General features: G+C 44.3%; 1 protein-coding gene across 1 annotated transcript in view; it reads right to left on the bottom strand.

Annotated features, from left to right (window-relative positions):
* Window positions 1-19,718, bottom strand: part of taf2 (TAF2 RNA polymerase II, TATA box binding protein (TBP)-associated factor) — a 40,994-nt gene extending 21,276 nt beyond the window's left edge. Inside the window, exons 1-14 of the mRNA XM_085366104.1 lie at window positions 19,217-19,718; window positions 18,952-19,006; window positions 17,812-17,972; window positions 15,655-15,773; window positions 13,848-13,989; window positions 13,454-13,685; window positions 12,715-12,899; window positions 12,472-12,585; window positions 2,787-2,886; window positions 2,415-2,500; window positions 2,171-2,306; window positions 1,916-2,070; window positions 1,575-1,689; window positions 1,365-1,474 (exon numbers count right to left, since the gene is read on the bottom strand). Of these exons, the coding sequence (XP_085222230.1) occupies window positions 1,365-1,474; window positions 1,575-1,689; window positions 1,916-2,070; window positions 2,171-2,306; window positions 2,415-2,500; window positions 2,787-2,886; window positions 12,472-12,585; window positions 12,715-12,899; window positions 13,454-13,685; window positions 13,848-13,989; window positions 15,655-15,773; window positions 17,812-17,972; window positions 18,952-19,006; window positions 19,217-19,266 (1,760 nt within the window). The 5' untranslated portion in view covers window positions 19,267-19,718. The remainder of the gene's footprint in view (window positions 1-1,364; window positions 1,475-1,574; window positions 1,690-1,915; window positions 2,071-2,170; window positions 2,307-2,414; window positions 2,501-2,786; window positions 2,887-12,471; window positions 12,586-12,714; window positions 12,900-13,453; window positions 13,686-13,847; window positions 13,990-15,654; window positions 15,774-17,811; window positions 17,973-18,951; window positions 19,007-19,216) is intronic.
* Between the last annotated feature and the right edge of the window lie 640 nt (window positions 19,719-20,358).

The following is a 20,358-nucleotide window of genomic DNA, read 5'->3' as shown; positions in this document are numbered from 1 at the left end:
AACAGAAATCACATCAGTGACACCAAACACTCCCAGCCTGATATGACAGACGCTCTCGCTGAGGAGAGAAACAAAGAATCAGAACAAAGACTGGAAACATTCGTATATATTAGGAGGAAACAGTGAAGCCACAACCTTCTTCTAAGTAACATCAAATGGTGCATCTGAAAAGTATCCACACGCTTCACTTGTTCCACCTTAATTTGACCTCAAAAGTCTACAAAGTGAATAAAGTTTGTTTAAATTCTTGCAAATGTATTAAAAATAAAACAACAAAAATTGAACACATATAAGATTTTACAGCCTTTCCAGTGACACTCAAAACTGAGATCAGGTGCGTCCTGTTTCTACTGATCAAGAGCTTCTACAACCTGACTGGAGCCCAACTGTGGTAAATTCAGCTGAGCATGGTTTGGAAAGGCACACAGCACAAAGCAAGCCATGAAATCCACAGAAGGCACAGAAACATTTCTGCAGCATTGAATATTTAACTATCCAATCAGACATATGTGGCAGAGCGGCCAAACAGACGGCACTCCTTAGTAAAGTCCCGAAGGACTCTCAGACCGCGAGAAACAAAATTCTCTGGTCTGATGAAACAAAGATTAAATTCTTCAGCCTGAATGTCGAGCGTCATGTCGAGCAAAACCAGGCTTTGCTCATCACGATCCTACAGTGGTGCCAGCATCACGTTGTGGCGATGCTTCTTGGCAGCAGGAACTGGGAAACTAGTCAGGGTCGAGGTAAAGATGAATGCAGTGATGTACGGAGACATCATTAACCTTCAGAGAGCTCTGCTTCTCAGACTGGGGTGAAGGTTCATCTTATGACTCCAGGCCTCGAGGGCCGGTGTCCTGCAGGTTTTAGATGTGTCCTTGATCCAACACAGCTGATTCAAAGGGCTGAATGACCTCCTCAACATGTGTTGAAGTTCTCCAGAGGCCTGGGAATGAACTCATCATTTGATTCAGGTGTGTTGACCCAGGTATCTAAAACCTGCAGGACACCGGCCCTCGAGGCCTGGAGTTGCCCACCCCTGTTCTAACAGGACAATTACCCTAAACACTGAGTCAAGATGACCAAGGAGGGGCACCCAACCAGAGTCCAGACTTGAAATAGATTACACATTTCTCAAAAGATTTGAAAATGGCTGTACACCATCAAACCTGATGGAGGGTTTGCAAAGAAAATAGGAGAAACATGTGCCAAGCTTGTAGCATCAAGCACTGGCAATACTTTCTGGATGCACTGTAGCACATCTCAGTGTTAGCAATGCATGATTTTCAGGCGCTATAACAGCAATAATGTAAGTGCCCATTGTAATACACAAGCCCGGCAGAGGAGAGTGACGCAGCGTCCGGTACCTTCTGCTCTTTGAGTGGCAGGGAATGTCGTGTTTCAGGCTGTTCTCTTCTATCTGCAGCATGTGGTTGAAGGAGCCGTCCAGCTCTTGTACGGTCACCTTGATTGGACCCTGCAAGGAAACAGAGCAAAGAACGTAGCAAAAAAAGTCCGACAATTTAAGCCTGCTTGGGTCCTGACAGAGTGACAAGGCACAGGGCTGTAAGACTCACCACATATTTCTGAGTTCCAGATGATGTGTAGTCCTGACGGATCTCCAGCTCCAGCACGTTCCTCTTTCTGTTGAAGGCAAAACTGCCGAAGAATTTCACCACACTGCTCTGATCTCTGCATATGAACGGTTAAGACTAAAACCCTCCAAGGAGGTGTCAGACCCAGTGGATAAAGACTCAATATTTGAATGTTTTTATTTGACTGTAATCAGTTTCACATGATGCTGCTATACGCCTTTCATATTTGGTTATTTTCTTTCTTATTTACTGTTTCCAACACTGCAACCTCCACCATCCCTGCCTCCATCTGCAAACACAGATCTGATTGCGATAAAGGATACACCCACTGTTTGATGAGGGGGCCTATGTCTTTGCCAGAGACGTTGGAGATGGATTTGAGGAAGGCATGAGTGGACAGAAGCATCTGGCTCCACATGTGACTCTGGTACTTCTGAGACGAGGCTGTACTGGCCAGACTCAGGAGCTTGTTGAAAACCTAAACAATAACAAAAGGTTAATGAGCTAAAAGAGAGAACATGTTTGAATATGAAGCCCAACTGAAAATACTGGCACACACACAAAAGGACCCAGCTGACCTGCAACATGAACTCCATGCTGATCCTGTTTTCTATCAGCCTCATCACCAGGTGTGCCTTACACTGGAACATCTTGTAATACTCCCAAGACAGTGTGTGGGGGTGTTTAATGGAGAAGTGAAGGTGGGGAGTTGGACTAAGAAGAGAAGAAAGTTCAAAATCCAACAAATGATCTGGGATTTATACTCGGAGGATTATGACTAAACACGACACTGCTTACACTTCTTAGAATCTAATATCTTACTTGTCTTTCTCTTTCCCTCCACTGAAGGTGGGGTGCAACAAGACTCCTCCCATTTTCAGCTCATACTCCACAATCTTGTCCAGCTCCTGTGGGCAAAAACAAAAGGTATGTTTTCTGTATCAGAAAGAGATGATAATGAGATTTATTATCAACACCAACATTATTCGATCTGAGCATGTTTGACGTTCCATCAGGTTCCACCAAAGTTTAAAAATGTAATCAAACTTTCTAGATATAGTAAGGCACATTTCTACAGTTTTGTATCTGTACAGCACCACAGTTAAATCAAACACTCAGTATGTGACTGAAGCTTTAACTGTATTATCTGATGAGGAAGCAGCTTTTACAGGGGAAGATTTATGAAGCGCTCACCTCTTTGATCCAGTGCCGATACTCATTGACTCCAAAGGTCTTCTTCAGGTAGAGACCGTAGATGTACCCTGAGATTCCTTTCAGCACCCACTCGTCAGCCCTACAGAACACAGAACATCTCAGCTCTAAGCTCACAAAACATCCCAACTTTCTTCCAACGTTACTGTGAATGAATCATAGTGAAATTCCAGCATTTAGATACAGCAACGATATTAGTGACAATTCAATTCAGTTTTATCACTGCAGCTGCAGCCACCTCAAAGCGCTTTGTATTGTAAGACACAGACCTTACAGTAATACAGAGAAAATCCCAGCAATCATACGACCCCCTGTGAGCAAGTACTTGGCAAAGTGGGAAGGAAAAACTCCCTTTAACCAGGCTGGGAGAGGGGCGGCCATCTGCCGTGACCTGTGGGGGTGAGGGCTCTTCTTCCATCCTTCCTCCCTCACTGATATGCGCTCTTTCATCATGCCCAAGCATGATAAATCATTTAAGACCACACTTGTTGCTTCTTCACATTTTAATAGTAACTTTTACAATCAGGGCACTTCAAGGATGGAACCTGGCCCCACACACTGCTCTCATTAATTTATCAGCTTGGATTTATTAGCTTGTTAAAAAAGAAAGAGAGACACAATACACTTATTCAGCCTCGGCGGTTTCCCTGCTTGACACTGAGCTAAGTCCAGCCTGGCACACACGGCACAGATGACTTCATCGCTGTATGTCCTGGAGTCAACAGTACACTGTGTGTTTTCTTAAGTATTTTCTTTTTAAGTTGGGTCATGCTCAGGGCGATAATCAAGTCCTAAGTTTGGATTACCTTCCTTTCATCCTCATAGCTGTAAGACACCTTTCTTCAAGAGGAGTCCCAAAAACAGCACAACAGACAGTTTCATTTCTCAGGAAGTCTAAGGAGGATCATCCGGTGCACACACGGAGCAGCGACACATCAGAAAAGGTCGTGTTTTTCCAAAATGCATAACCAGTTTAACCAATACCTTTCATGTGCCTTGTATGTCTGATGGGCTGCTTAGCTTAGCCTGTTCTCAATTACAGCCCTCAGTTAACCCCCTGCTCGGATTAATTGCTAGCAGGCCGCCATGCTTTGTTAAAATCAAAGAGATCTGACTTTTTGTGAGGTTTTTCCTTACACAACAGCAGCCAGCTAGCCCAACAACATAAGCAGATCAAGGCCCCACATCTGATGTGTGTTTGGAGGTCAGTGAGGAGAAGGCAAAGTATGGACGGTGAATGGAAGATGGCCTGTAGGGTAAAGGAGGGACACACAGGGGTAGACACAGCACAAGGTGCACCTGAGACTGTTGAGGCCTTTCTGACGGGCCTCTTAACATAATCAAGCCCCTCAGAATCCCACAGTCTCTCACGGACACTGACCGCACTGGCAGAGCTGCCGAGCGGCGCAGCGATCCATCATGCTGGAGGATACAGTTGTTCAGGCCAGGACCGGCCCAACTTCTGACTCTTGGTACTGACAGAACAGCCTTGTTCTGCTGTAAATCTCTCATCAGCAGGCAGCCTTACGAGAAGAGGTCTGAGGACTAACTGTTACCACACGTTTCTAAAAGCCCAGAGAGCCGAGGGAAGCACTGCTGAGATCTGTTCATAGCGGTTTGTGTGAGAGCGCTTCCAAACAACACTGACGCTTCTTTTCCATTACACAACTCTCTGGCCTTTGAGCCCAATCGCAGCCTGTTTGTAGCTGAACTTGTAGTGCATCTTCTCAGTGCCTTTTCTTACAGCGTCCAAAAGCAAGCTCCACATATTCAGGATACCTTTTCATTACCTGGATCTGCTTATTCTAGCATCACCAGTCAGGCCAAGTAAAGGTTTTCCACATCAATATTTTCCAAGTTAGCTTTTGGGAAACCAAAACTATGTTCAGATAAAAGAGGAGGTGTTTAAAGCCATTGACCAATACTAACCGTAAGGAAAACGTCGGCAGCTAGTCTTGGTTTGTTGTTCGCAGACTATCTCAGTACATAAACATTTACACAAATATACAACTGCTCGAATTGTAGACGTTCTCTTTTTTTTTTTGTTTTTTTGGGCCTGTCCCGTTTGGCTCTTTTGCATCAGAATTGTTGTCTAAAGGCAAAGAAAGATGCCCAACGGATTTACTTTACCAAACTGACCATCCCAGCCTTGCCGTAATGGTCCATTTGATTCACCTTTTATTGTTTATTTTATTTTCACTTACTGAATACGGGACAGACTTGACTGGGGGAAAGAAGGGGAGAAAGAAAGAGGGAAAGAGAAACAGCTGAGAAGAGGGACGGGGGAGAAGGGCAAAAGACAAAAACCAACAGAACGGGCAGAGAAAAAAAAATGCATATATCGATCACCTGGATCACCTGCTGAGAAAGAAAAAAGAAAGCAAGCAGAAGAGAACAAGAGTAATAGAATAAACAACATCACAATGATATATGGGAATATGACAGTAAATACTAAATGTTAAACATTATTGTGCAGCACATAAGATCAACAGAACACAGTGTGCTTTGAGGTAGGAGCCAAAAAGGGTGTAGTTTGTGGGTGTGATCACCCGTGTGTACACCTGTGAGCATGGACGCGTTTGTTTTTTGTTTTTTAAAAGGTTCCTTCATGTAATGATCTGCTAGAGGGTGTGGGGGGGCCACAGCCCCGTCCTCCAGGGCGTGAAGCAGGTGTGGAGGAGATCAAAACTCCAGACATCCAGAGGCCCCCAGAACACAAGAGACCAAGGAAGACCAACAGAGGGGCAGCTGCACCACTGTCCCAGAAAGAGCTGAGGAGAGTCCCAGATGAGGGCTCACTCAGCAGCCGCGGAGCAGAAGCCAGGGGGGGTTGCAGTGACGCGCCCGTGAGCTCCGCCGGCAGCCAGCTGCGCCTGAGTGACCGAGCCCCAGGCCGAGAGGCCGGGGGCACCCCACCTCCGAAGTGGCCCGAGCGAGCCCCAGGCTCCAGGCCCCGATAAGCGGCCACCAAGGAGTGAGCCGGTGTGTACCTGGACGCCCATCCCCGGACACAAAGAACCACCAACGCACCGATGTCTGAGGGGGTCCGCCACTGGCAGGGGAAGTGGTGGTAGGGGGAGATAGGCCTCCAAACCTTGGAGGGCCTGAGATGTCCCCAGAGAGGTGGCGCCTGATACCCAACCTGACATATAGACACAGACATACAGGCACACACAGATACAAACATCCATTCCCACCCTCATGCTCTCATATGCACTTACTCCACACTCAACCAACGTGGAGACAGACATAAAGAGACGTTGTACACACGATCACACTCCCCAAGCGTACTCTACAAACCGGGTCTAGGTGCCCCCGCCCCTGGAGGGGGGAACTGCACCCAGACCCAGGTGGTGTTTCCCTTTTCCCTGCGGTGGGGGGAGGCAGACCGCCCCGACTCCGCAGCAGCAGGAAGGCTCCACACTCCAGACCGCAGTCGGACGGCCAACTCCTCCTCCTAGTCCTAGCCCTCCCGCTCCAGCAGGTCGCAGAGAACGGGGGTGAGAGAAGACTCCGAACCTCCCTCCACCCGCTCATTGTAATGTTGATGCATATGTGTTCTAAGGTGCATTTAAAACCCAGGAGGGCTTGGAGCTACCTGCCAGAGAGCAGCAGGTAAGCGCATGGTCCCTCCTGCTAGCCCTCAATGTCTGCGTGTATTTAAAATTGAGAGGTGGGCAACGATGCCAGGGGTGGGGTGTACACCCTGATGGTACTTTGGACTCCGTGTATCGTGCCCACCCCCAAGATCCTATATGTATGTGTAATGAGAGTGTGAGTAATGTGAATGTCTAAGTTGTGGGATAAAATTGAGGCAGAGGCAGCCAGAAGGGGACAGAGGGGGGGGGGTAGCCTCCTCTGCACCCTGGTGACATACCCCTACTCCAAGGCCCTGCATGTGTGGGTGGTTGTGGTGGAGCGGGAAGAGGGAGGCAGCTGGAGATGGGGAGGGAAGGAAGGGAGGGGCAAGCTCCCCCGCTGACCCCAGTAGGCACCCCCATACTCCGCGACCCGCCAGGGAAAGGGGGCCCAGGCCCATCCAGACCGGGCCCAGTGCAGCAGCGCCGCCCGGCCCCACAGAGCCCGGGACAGTCCACCCAACCCCACCACAGAGAAAACTGCACCCACCCCACCATCCACTCATCTTCCAGACTACATAAGACAATAAACACCCAGGCTGAGATCTTCCTCCACCTCTCCTGTATCTCCCCCTCCTGCAGAGGGAGCTCCTGAGGAGAGGAAAGCTCCTGCAAGATGTGACAATCTCCCCCACCAGTTGAAGAGCCCCCCAGGTGGCTCGACGCACCGGCGGCACCCTGCTCCAGGGCTGGGCCCCCATGCACCCACCCGCCCACAACCCCGGCAACACACCAACCAGGACCCAAGCCCCCGAGGCCCGGTCCAGGTCCCAGCCCAGAGACGGAGCGCCCCCAGAACCTCACGCCCATCCCGGACCCACCCAGGGGCAGCCAGGCTACCAGGTCAGTAACCCACGTCCGTCAGCACAGACCCTCCCCTAGCCCCGCTGCACGCAGCCGCGAGGAAACAGTCACCTGAGAGCCAACAGAGCCCCTAACCGGACATGACCGCTACCCCGGGTTGAGCCCCCCAAGGAAGATGCCTCCGGGGAACCCCCCGACGCCCTAAGCCTGTCCCTACCCCCACACCAATCACAACAGTGAAGGCGGGACCAAACTATGACCCCCCACCCCCACTAGGTGATGGAGCTGATAAAAGGAGTCCAGAGCAATTGATCTGATGTGGTGGCAGAGGCTGTATCAAGACTAATGTAATCTAATAGATAATTTCTATATTGGTTAGAATTAAGATTATTTTTATTTTTCCAGTTCATGAGGACTGTTTTCTTGGCTATGCATAGGGCAGTGAAAACCATATGGGCGATATTCTTTTCTGAAGTGACATTATCTAAGCTGCCCAACAAACACACTAAGGGGGAAGTTGGAATGTTACATTTCAGACACTTTGATAAGTCTTCACATATCTCGCGCCAAAACTTCTGAACTGGTGGACAGAACCAAAGAGCGTGGATATAATTGTCCGGTGAATTGGTTTGGCAGTGTGAGCAGTTGTTGGTAGACGTAAAGCCCATCTTGAACATCCGATGACCTGTATAGTGCACTCTATGTAATATTTTGTATTGAATTAATTGAAGACTGGGATTTCTAATTAGATGAAAGGTTTTTAAGCAAATCTGAGACCAGAAGTTTAGGTCTAAGTTAACTGATAAATCCGATTCCCGTCAATTTTAGAAACTCCCACCATGCTGTCAGAGAAGAGCTGATGTTGATGCTTTTAAAGCATTCATGTCGTTGGATGTTTGAGCTGATAAATGGTAGGTCTGAGATCTCTAGATTATTGCAGAGTGCTTGTTCTACATCTAGCCAAGGTTCATCTAAGAGGGTGTGTTTTAGCCATCCTGAGATAAACTGAAGCCTGTTGGCTAAGAAGTAGTGCTGAAAGTTAGGCAGTTCTAGTCCTCCTTTATCCTTGGTCTTTTGTAGTGTTTTTAAGCTTATACGTGGGGGTTTATTTTTCCAAAGGAATTTGGACATACATGAATCTAGAGATTTGAACCAATCTTGTGGCGGTTTAGTTGGGATCATTGAGAATAAATAATTTATTTTTGGTAAGACCATCATTTTTATAGCGGCAACCCTTCCCATGAGTGATATGGGTAGACATTTCCATCTAGCCAGATCATCTTCTACCTTCTTTAAAAGTGGGATATGGTTTAATTTAGTTAGATCTGCAAGCTTGGGAGAAACATTAATACCTAAATATTTTATATTTCCCGATTGCAGTGGTGTAGAAGAGGAATTATGGAAGGAGCAATTAATCGGTAGGACTGTAGATTTTGACCAGTTAATTGAGTAATCTGATATTCTTGCAAAAGAGTTTATCAATTCAATCACCCCAGAGATATTGGTTTGTGAATTTTGGAGAAAGAGTAACACATCATCCGCATAAAGGCTGATTTTATGTTCCACGTTCTTGCATTTTATGCCCTTAATTACTGAATTCTGTCTAATTGCTGCTGCTAGTGGTTCAATAAAAATTGCAAATAGTGAAGGGGAGAGTGGGCATCCCTGCCTGGTGCCCCTCAAGAGACAGAAGCTGGAGGATGTCTGGTCATTTGTTCTAACACAAGCTGTTGGGGAGTTATATAATATTTTTAACCAGTTTATGAAAGAGGATCCAAAACCAAATTTGTGTAAAGTTGCAAATAGAAATTTCCAGTTAACTCTGTCAAATGCTTTTTCTGCGTCTAAAGAGAATATTGTAGTTTCTAGGTTTTTACTGTATGAGTAGTCTATCAAATTAAGTAATCTACGTGTATTTGTTGATGAGTGCCTACCTTTTATGAAACCAGTTTGGTCAGGATGAATTAAGAGGGGGGTTATTTTCTCCAGTCTCTTTGAGAGAGCTTTGCAGATTATTTTAAGGTCTACATTTATAAGGGATATTGGACGATAGCTTGAGGGATATACAGGGTCTTTGCCTGGTTTTAGCAGGAGATTAATGTTTGCAGAATTCATATTTGATGGAAGTCTGCCCTTTTCTTTAATTTCCAACAACGTTCTGTAGAAAACTGGTGCTAGAATCGTCCAGAATTCTTTGTAGAATTCTGCAGGAAAGCCATCTGGACCTGGAGCCTTATTATTGGGCATACTTATCAGGGCTTCCTGGAGTTCACCTGGTGTCAGTGGTGAATCCAGTGCCATTGCTTGAGTGTCCAATAATTTTGGAAGAGTTATGTTGTCCAAAAACTGATCAATTTCTTTTTTAGATGGGTTTATTTGTGGTGAATACAACGTTTTATAGAAATCCCTGAAAATGTTGTTTATTTGTATCGGTTCATATAATGTGTTCCCAGATGAATCTTGAACAGCACATATAGTTGTTTTTTCTTTATTTATTTTTAGCTGGTTTGCTAGAAATTGACCGGATTTATTACCATGTTCATAATTTTGTAGGCGTAGTCTTTGTACTAAGAATTTTGTTTTTTTATCAATTATCTCATTTAATTCTAGTTTTGTTTTGCGTATTTTGTTCAATGTTTCCTGATCTTGGTGGGACGCGTAGGCTTCTTCTAGTGATTTGATGTTTTTTTCTAATTCCTGAATATTTTTGTTTTCTTTTTTCTTTTTATGTGATGAGAAAGAAATTATTTTACCTCTAGCCCAACAACATAAGCAGATCAAGGCCCCACATCTGATGTGTGTTTGGAGGTCAGTGAGGAGAAGGCAAAGTATGGACGGTGAATGGAAGATGGCCTGTAGGGTAAAGGAGGGACACACAGGGGTAGACACAGCACAAGGTGCACCTGAGACTGTTGAGGCCTTTCTGACGGGCCTCTTAACATAATCAAGCCCCTCAGAATCCCTCAGTCTCTCACGGACACTGACCGCACTGGCAGAGCTGCCGAGCGGCGCAGCGATCCATCATGCCGGAGGATACAGTTGTTCAGGCCAGGACCGGCCCAACTTCTGACTCTTGGTACTGACAGAACAGCCTTGTTCTGCTGTAAATCTCTCATCAGCAGGCAGCCTTACGAGAAGAGGTCTGAGGACTAACTGTTACCACACGTTTCTAAAAGCCCAGAGAGCCGAGGGAAGCACTGCTGAGATCTGTTCATAGCGGTTTGTGTGAGAGCGCTTCCAAACAACACTGACGCTTCTTTTCCATTACACAACTCTCTGGCCTTTGAGCCCAATCGCAGCCTGTTTGTAGCTGAACTTGTAGTGCATCTTCTCAGTGCCTTTTCTTACAGCGTCCAAAAGCAAGCTCCACATATTCAGGATACCTTTTCATTACCTGGATCTGCTTATTCTAGCATCACCAGTCAGGCCAAGTAAAGGTTTTCCACATCAATATTTTCCAAGTTAGCTTTTGGGAAACCAAAACTATGTTCAGATAAAAGAGGAGGTGTTTAAAGCCATTGACCAATACTAACCGTAAGGAAAACGTCGGCAGCTAGTCTTGGTTTGTTGTTCGCAGACTATCTCAGTACATAAACATTTACACAAATATACAACTGCTCGAATTGTAGACGTTCTCAATAACTATAGATCTTTTTACTGCTAGCCTACAGATTGACTGTTTTCTGGAGAACTCATTGGTCAGCATATATGAACATTACACCTTCTAAATACAAGAACGCCACATTAAATGGGGCGGTCGTGGTTTTAGAGTTGGCAGTTCGTCTTGTAATCAGAAGATTGCCAGTTCGAGACCCGTTGCCTACTGGTGGTGGTCAGAGGGCCCGGTGGCGCCAGTGTCCGGCAGCCTCGCCTCTGTCAGTGCGCCCCAGGGCAGCTGAGGCTACAATGTAGCTGCCATCACCTGTGTGTGAATGTGTGTGTGACTGAATGTAGTGTAAACCCATATGGAAAAGATATATATAAATCTTATAAAGTTTTTATCTGTCTTGTATGAAACTTGTATGAAAAGCATACAAGAGTGGAAACACGTATAAGATCCCTTGAAAAATTATACAATGAAACTTGTATGTTTTGTATACTTACTAAAAAAATATATGAAAGTAATGAGAAAGTGGCCACTTTCATGAGTAAATCATATATGTTTTTACTATTTCTTTTCCATATGGGAAGCGCTTTGGGGTCCATAGGGACTGAGTAAAGCGATATACAAATGCAGGCCATTCACCACTTACATGTTCCAAATCCTGCACAGGCCTCGGTTTCACAGGAAAAAGGGGTTTAATATGATGTCACCTGAACATTTACGTGCACACACTACGTTGTTTCTTTGTTGTGGACACTGCTTGCTGGACGATGGGAACAATAAGAGTCGGTCACATTAAAGTGGGCCATAGTTGTGAGGAGGTTAGAAATGACTGTGTTGTGCAGAGCAAACTACACGTATAACTACAAACAACAACCCAAAGGGAACAGACTCAATGGTGTTACACAAGCTATGCATTTTATAGAAACATCTCACGCTGCTGAAGGTTCTTATCTATATCAGATATTAGGCTGACGGATGTTTTTGGAGACTAATTTCTTGGTCGACAATATGAGGGGAGAAATTTGACTGACTAGTCTAACACTAACACACGCAATTATCAAGAAACATTTGAGTACTGTTTAATTGTGTAAACAAAGGTATCTGAACCATTAATCATATTAATCATCGTACTTGCTGTCTAAATCTGTGACACCTTCCACGAAGAAAGAAAAAAAAAGCACTTAAACTGATGTAAAACATGATGTGAAAACATGTTGCTACAAACGATGGTTACGTGTTAGTAAAAAGAAACAAATGTATCAATTAAGACGGAAAAGTGTGGTGCATTGTGACAGAGTCAACATTGTCTTACAGATCATGATAAGCCCAGCCCTCCCTGTGCCCAGCCACCTCCTCCAGCTCATCTGAAGTTCTCCCAGGACAATCAGGTCTCACCAGCGTGTCCTGGGTCTACCCTGTAACCTCCTCCCCGCAGCACATGCCCAGAGCAACTCACACAGGAGGGATCCACCTTAACTGGCTCCTTTGATGTGGAGAAGCAGGAGCTCTACTACCGAACGACAGGACTCCTCATCCTCTTTCTAAGTCTTAGACTTTGGAGACTAGAACTTGTGTCTCAGATTTTGGCTTTACTTCACCATCCCATGTTAACACTCACCAGGACATCCTGGAAATAAAACAGCCGAAGAACTGCTGAGCCAACGCCTGAGCCAGACAGCGGCGAGTCTGGGGAGTCTGGTCAATGATCATAGCGCTGTGGAGCAAGTTGGTACTGAAACAGAGGCAGCAGTTGAATGAGAGGAATAACGCCTTCAACAGCAATCTATTTGTGTTTTACATTTGCTGATTTCTTCTATCATCCTGCCAAAAAGGACCAGTGAACTCTGATATCACGACCTACCTGAAGATGCTCATAGAAGCATAGGAGGATACTTGAACGTACGCCTCATCCACAAACACAGTTTTGAAACAGGAGTAAGGATAGCGGCACGTCAGGATTTCCTCGTAGAACTCAAAAATCTCGTGCAGGTACGACATTGAGTGTTTGAGAAGAGGGAGCAGCTGCGGCAGGCAGAAATGTGTCACCTGACAGGAAACAAAGACGTGCGCGCTTCAGTGGTATTTCAAAGATTATGTGACGAGAGCCGATGTATTCTTCTTTATTTACACCGTTTACCTTCAAAAGACACCTAAGTAAGTGGCCATCAAAAAACACTACAGGACAAAGCTCCATTTAAACCACTTTAAAGGCATTTTAGGATAAAAATGATATAAAAAGCTGGACTAATCTCATCTGTCTGGATTATTCGACGACTGCATTCTGCATCTGTCGTTGCAGAACTTATTCCAAGCCAGGTGATCTAAAAGCTGTACAGCTGAGGGTAAAGTTTACACAAACACTTCATGGACATGACTTTTAACCACAGCCCAGTACATTTTTTACTGGTTTGGGGTCAGTGAGTCCAATTAAAGTGGTAGCCTGATTTATCTGTTTCAGAGCAGTTTGTGTATTTGTGGTAAGGATCCTTTCCTGCAACTATGAACATGTTTGATGTCAGTTTGTATAAATACCTGCAGGAGGAAATAACTGCAACATTTATTTAAACTCCACGCAGAAAGAACAGAGAACGAGGACCCACCTCGTGCATGTAGGGGTCCACAAGGATTTCAAAGGGGCCCACAGCCAGGGAGATGTTGGGAGCTGCTGTTGGAATGGGAAGGACGTAATGGAAAGTCTTCTTTCTCATGTCATGAGTGTAAATGGTCTCCACCAGATCCCCACATGATACAGCCACCATAGATGCATCCACAGTGAACTCCAGCTTCCATGTGCACAGCTCTGAGTAAGAGTCCACGCAAGGGAACCAGAATCTGTGACAGGAGAAGATTTTCATTTTTCCATCACAACTTCCAAAGCTGGAACATCCAAAACAAAAAGTCACTTCTACATATTGTATCTGTCAATATGAAGCCAAGGAATGCGGTTTTTATTTATTCATCTACTACGGACGAGAAGATTGTTTGTTTGCAGACCTTGTGGAGTTCTGGTACCCAAAGGAGAACACATGGGCTCCTCTCTCCGCCATGCTCCCCTCCACATCAGGAACAACAAAGTGGAGGCCGCCTTTGGGCTGGTCCAGAGAAAACTCTATGTACACCTTCAACACTTTCAGATCTGGATACAAAAAACAAAACATAAAAACATCCATTTTTATTTATGTTCATTCAACAAAAGGCAAAAACCTTATTTTAGTGAACTGGATACAATCAACAGACAAGTAACCAGGTGATGGCTTTTCAAAATAAAATGTCATTTGAAAAAAATTAAAAGAGATGGTAAAGATTATGCTGGCCTTAAACGGGCAAATCATTTATTTTTCTGCTTATTATTTGTTGAAAACAATAACTTTAGCCATACGTGTCAACACGTCTCTAAGCTAGCCACAAACCTTTAGTGTTGCCCCTCAGAGATGTCATCATGAATTGGTATTTCTTTTTATAGTTACACTGACGCTAAGACAAATTTCAGAAGAAGTAGGAGCAAATGTTAACTTTTCTGTTAAATTCAACCTGGTGAGCTCACTCTGAGCCACAACACAGGAGACCCAGTTTGACCTCCAAACGTTTTAACACTTCTCCTCTCCGTTCTTGAGCGTTTCTGTCTCTGAATGACACGGAGAAACTCACGTTCACATCCATATTCAGGCAGCCTTCAGTTGTTTGTATGGTCTATTTTTTTGGTACAACATGCTAATATTAGGTTGGACCCTCTTTGTGCAGTGAACTCATCATGACTGGAGTTCGACGGTGTGTAAACCTGCTGGAAGCAGCCATCAGAAGATGGCTACACTAACCATAAGCAGTTGGTCAGCACCAACACTCAGGTAGTGTGTTTATACCAAACTTTGACCCTACATAATGTCACAGAGGGAATGCGATCTTTATTGTATTGTGCAGCCCCAGCTGACAGGAGTGCAGCCTCTCGGTCTTCTGCAGCTATAGTGCATCTATGTTAAACTTTGATAGGGTGTGTTTGCAGGTGCCCTCCTGCTGTAATGAGTGAGCAGCTGTCGTCTTCCTGTTCAAAGCAGTCTGTGCGTTCTCCTCTGACGTCGTCTGAAAAGCTCAGACCGAGCGCCCACGCTATGTTCAAAGTCACTGAAAGCACCGTTCCTCCACCATTCTCTTGTTTGATTTCAGCAGGTTGTCTTGATCATGTCTACATGCCCACGTGCAGTTGGGTTGAGTTGCCGCCATCTGATTGGCAGATTTTTGGAACAGCCGAACAGCTGCTCGAGTCTTTACAGTGTATATAGCCATTACAGCCCCTCAGCTCACCTGACATGCATCTGCTAGTTGGTCCAGGTATAAAACGAAAAACTGTGTGGGCACTATTTAGCTTAAATGATCAGAGCGGCTGTAACAGTGAGCCGGGGAGCAGCTGAAGTGTTGAACTATCGAACCTGAAACTTAACGTCTGCCTCTTTAACCAGGCTTTGGGAGACAATGCTGCAGTTCTATTCAGCTGTTACAGTGTTTCTTTATTTTACTGCATTTCATACAGTTTTACTTTGCATGCTTTTAGTTTACCAACAGGTTTGGAGTTTATTGTGTTTTTTTAATTTAATTTTAATTCTTCTTTCAGTTTACTTGCACATTTTATTGCACTTTATCTCAATTAGATAAATATGTTTATTTTATTCGAATGTTTGCTGTGCTTTTAGTTTCAGTTGTGTTTTGTTTACATTTGTTCTTATTATCGGCTTCATCGATATCAAAGTAAAAGCACTAATCTGCATGAAAGGTGCTACACAAAACACTTGACAGACGACTCCATTACCATCCCCTTGTTTCCAGAGCTCAGAGGGTACTTTGATGACCAGCTCGCCGTGCCCTGCGTCCGGGTCCACGGCACTCACTGCGGCAGTGTAGGCGCTGGAGAAATAGTTGAGGTTCCTCCTGTGTGGACACGCAGTAAGCATTCATTGCTGTTCTTTAAGTATGCAGTTGATGATAATCACAGCCACCCACTCCGATGGACACAAATCTTAATGTGACAAGATAAGTAAATGACATAAATAAATCTGTGTTCTCAAATCTATTATTTTTGCATGTGTGTTGTTGCTGCCTGTGTTTAACTGAGTCATTTCTGTAACTGTGACACACTTGCTGCTGCCTATCAATGGGATCTTCCTGGTTAAATAAAGGTTAATCAATAAAATCTTATTTATATAACTTCTTCTCATTCTTGTAGTCACAACCAAATATTTTCCAAACAGTTCAAATGATCAGACAGCTCTGCTAGTTTAAGCTAATTCAGTAAATTAAACACACGACCAATCACAGCAGTTCATCGTTCCACTAAGTTTATTTGGCTCCAAATGCAACCACGAGCAATAAAGGGCCCCGACATGCCAGCCTTCCCTCGCTGAGCTTCTTTTCTAATTCAAAGGGGGTTTTTCCTCCCTACTGTTGCCAACTGCTAGTTCATGCGGCCTGTCCAACTGTTGGGACTCCCTCTCTAGTCTTATAAATGAGCCTAAATTTCTTTTGACTATTTTCCACAGTGTAGAAAAACCTCAACGTTATGAATAACAGGGATTTATGATGCAAAGATCAGAGTGTAAATAACGCCAAATATGCAACATTAGAATTTCTTAAAGCTGCTTAATTCTGCTTCAATAACAGCTTTGCACTCTTTACTCTTGAAACTGCTCCAGCAGTCTTGAAGCAGCTGCCACACATGTTGAACACTTGTTGGCTGCAGTCCCTAACCATCTCACTTGAGTTTATGTCTGTAGCTTTTGGAGACCAGGTCATGTAATGCGGCACTCCATCACTCTGTTTCTTGGTCAAACAGTGCTTACAGCAGGGTTTTTCCAGGCTCACAGATGGTTTTTGGGGTAAACAGGGGTGCACAGTAAAGACAATGAGTCTGTGTTACCTTCTTTGAGTCACCATTTGATAAAAATGAGTCCATATTATGCGGGAGAAATGAAACCTCGATTAACAAAACAGATTTTTAAAAATCATTTCATTACACTAGTGCGGACTTTCCTTTGGCTCTGGCTAAAACCGCCGATGCTCCCATCAGCCCTTCACGGTTTCTCACAAACACGACAGCTGAATCCAAACACAACCTGGTTTTTCCCTCTCTATTTTTGATCCAAGCAGCTCTCTTCTTCTTATCAGCCTCCCTCACTTAGTGTGTCTTTGCAGCAGTTCCAGCATGAAGCCCTGTTTCCCTCCCTGACTGATGGTCTCTACCTGACTGAGGACTCATGCTTCACCGGGAAATTTACACCGTACCTATGCCGTAACTGCAAACCCCTCCGAAACCCTACAGTGTAACATTTGAGGTAATCTGACGTTCACCTCTCTAGAAATGTTATTATACGTGGGGTTGACACCGCCCACAACCATTGTGATTGGCCTGTTCAGCACCATCGATTCCTCCTGGGTATTTCCAACAAGTTTTTCACTGCAGCTTTGAATTTATAAGTATAAAGAATAGTAATGATAGCAAGGACTCACAGATGTGAGAGATTTCTGAAACTATGGGAATTAATGCGACGGAACTTACAAAGAAGTGAAAAAAGGAGCAAATATGTTTACACCCAAGGACCCTGCCCACAACAAAGAGCCCAGGAGGACCCAGGAGAGAAAAAGTTCCAGCATTTTGTTTGTTACTTGCAGTAACGACAGGCTGTTCCTGCACTAGTTAAACAGCTGTTTGCAGAACACCTGCACCGCCTCCGTACAACACAAAAGACTGCTTCAATATTAAGACAGTCAATTTAACTATTAAACTTCTGATAACTGTTGACTGAAGGACAAACTTCCTTCATCTGGTTAAGATAGCTTCCAGTATAATTCCACATGTGTTATAACCATAGAATCTAAATTTAAAAAGAAAATCAGTGACACTTTCAGATGTACTTTTGTAGACTAACACATATTCTGAGGTCCAAAATAACTAGAATGTGGATCTACTCACTGCTTGGACTCATGGTGGCACACTTCCAGAGTGGGGTCATTGTAGAGGAACGGGGCTTCGAGATCGTTTACTCGGACCCTGTAGATGCGACACTGTTTACTGTTTAGCTTGATCCTGTTCAGGTTGACCACGGTGGGGAAGATGGTGAGCTCAACATAGCCCTGAAGTATACAGAGGCAAGGAAGACATCAGCAAAATATAACAACATGTATTTGAAGCATGAAAAAATGAACTTGTAAACAGAATGTGAAGAAAAAACACCTTCACCACGACAGTGATGGTAAAAGAACCCTAATAACTAAACCTCAATGAAATGAGATGAAGCAGAGGGGGAGGAGGAGTGGGCCAAAGCTCCTCTCAAGCAATGTGAGGCTGATAAAGTCACACAGAAAGCCATTATTTCCACTTACTGCTGCTAAGGTGGGTTTACAAGCTATTGAACCACGAAGTGTACTTAGTTTTTGCACACCCCGCTTCTGTATTTTGATTTATGACACAGGTAATACATCATGTGTTGTCGTTCCTCTGAATCTGTAATAACATCATTTTAAACTTCATATTGCTCAGATGATTTCTGTTATTATGTCCTGACAGATCAAACCTTAGAAATAACAGAGGATGGGCACCAGTTTAGTTTATCTACGCTGTCTCTATCTATGCCAGCTCCAAGTCTGTGCAGAATTCATGTTACTGTGATTCTTATCCAGTTACAGAGGCTTCTTTTTCAAACAAAATATTAAATTAGGTAGAAGTCGTCTTAGAAACAAAAGACTATGATGCGTGTAAAACAGTCACATTTCTGGGAAAATGCTACCACCGTGTGGTAAAGATCTTCATTAAACATTATTTAGCACTTCTTTTTTAATAAAAGCGATTCTTGCTAAAATTACTTTTAAGATTGACACGTAATTTTGCTTAATGCTGAGAAATAATAATGATGAATATTAACACGAGACTGCAGGCGTATATTACAGTAAGTAACACTCTTTTAAGCAGTAATGCACCCTTCATAAATGCCGGTAATGTGTGATTAGAGGAACCAAAACAAGAGAGCGCTGCCGTCTCGGCAGATCGCTAACTGAGTATCTGCTGTCCAACGGTGAGCAGATGAGCCATTATGTGTGCAAGTGCTGTACTTACGATGACAGACTTCCTCTGGAAGTTGATGTTGTTGATGCACACCACCTGGTGGGTCGTAAAAGCAGTGACACAACGAAACAGTTAACGTTTCATTTATGAATGTAGCTACCTAAACCCTCTCTGTCGTAGCCAGGTACAAAGTGTAGCTAAAGCGCTATTTACTTCGGTCTTGACTTTCCCCACGTTAAGCTAGGGTTAACTTTGCTTCTGTTACTATAGAACATGACAACAACCAGCAAGAAAGTGATTCTGCTCAGATACTTATAATTTAAAGGGCCGCGGGCTCTCGAAGCCTTTGTCCTTCTTCCTGTTCATCGCTGCTTCTCGCTGTGCTTTGCTGAACTTTTAAGGTGCCATAACTCCGCTCGGTGATGCTTCCCTTGCCTCAGCCGCACTGAGCTGCTCTTCAGGCTCACAATTCAAAGCCCCCTGCATTCACCAGACTCGTAAACGTTTACAGGGTGCTCGTCAGTTCTCCCAAAGCACTATATGTTAGCAGTCGGAATGTTTAAACTATCACTGTGTCAGGCTGTCGATGAGTCTTTGGTTTGTATCGCCCGGAGCCCGCTGTGCACTGTTTTCCATGCAAACCACGCCGACGCATCCACGAATATACATCAGCCACGAGCAGCAATAAGTTGTTCTGTTTCCTTATTAAAAAATAAGTAGTTTACTCCACAAATGCTCCACTCGACGCGCATCAAAGCATCCAAATATCCCCTTCTCTGCTCGGCAGCTCATAGTATTGTGACGCCCGCTCCAGCGTGTTCGGCCATTTTGTTAGTAACCTTTGACCTCCCGCGTAAAAATGATAATTATATTTTTTCCCAGAGCGGTCGATTGAAAAAAAAAAACATTTGTATTAAAATGAATGTGTGTGCGTTAATAATGTAAATACCGTAAAGTCTAATTTAATTAAACAATACAAATTTCACGTCACGTGAGGGGCGGAGACTGCGTGTCTGCGAAGAAGTGCACGAGATCCGCACAGCTCATTGGTTTATCCCTGTGACGTTCTCTGTCTTTTGCGGGACCAACAATGTTTTTTACAGGCACACATCTATGGCGTTATTTTTGTGCCACTATTCTGAGCGCACGTAAAAAAGGTTTGCAGGTGCAAGTGTTGCATTTTGAGGAGAAATTTATTTTGAGCGAAGAAAAGCTGAATTTGAGTGAACAAAATTCATTGCTGCATGCAAAAAATGTATATCCGTGTTTGCTATTATCCATATACACACGCACAATAGCAGCCCCTCTCGCTCAGTTTTTGTATTTGCGCTCGCAATGTGTCGCTCACGCTCTCAACATTTCTGCCCGTGCACGCTCAACTCTTTCTGTACACCGTTATATTTGTGCCACAAAACCAGCCAATCACAGACTTGGATGCAAAAAAATCTGATTGGCTGT

The sequence above is a fragment of the Diplotaxodon limnothrissa genome, linkage group LG11 (genome assembly GCF_057381915.1).
Source record: "Diplotaxodon limnothrissa isolate DT_005_m linkage group LG11, D_limnothrissa_male_GT1.1, whole genome shotgun sequence".
NCBI classification, from domain to species: domain Eukaryota; kingdom Metazoa; phylum Chordata; class Actinopteri; order Cichliformes; family Cichlidae; genus Diplotaxodon; species Diplotaxodon limnothrissa.
This window is presented reverse-complemented; position numbering and strand designations above follow the sequence as displayed.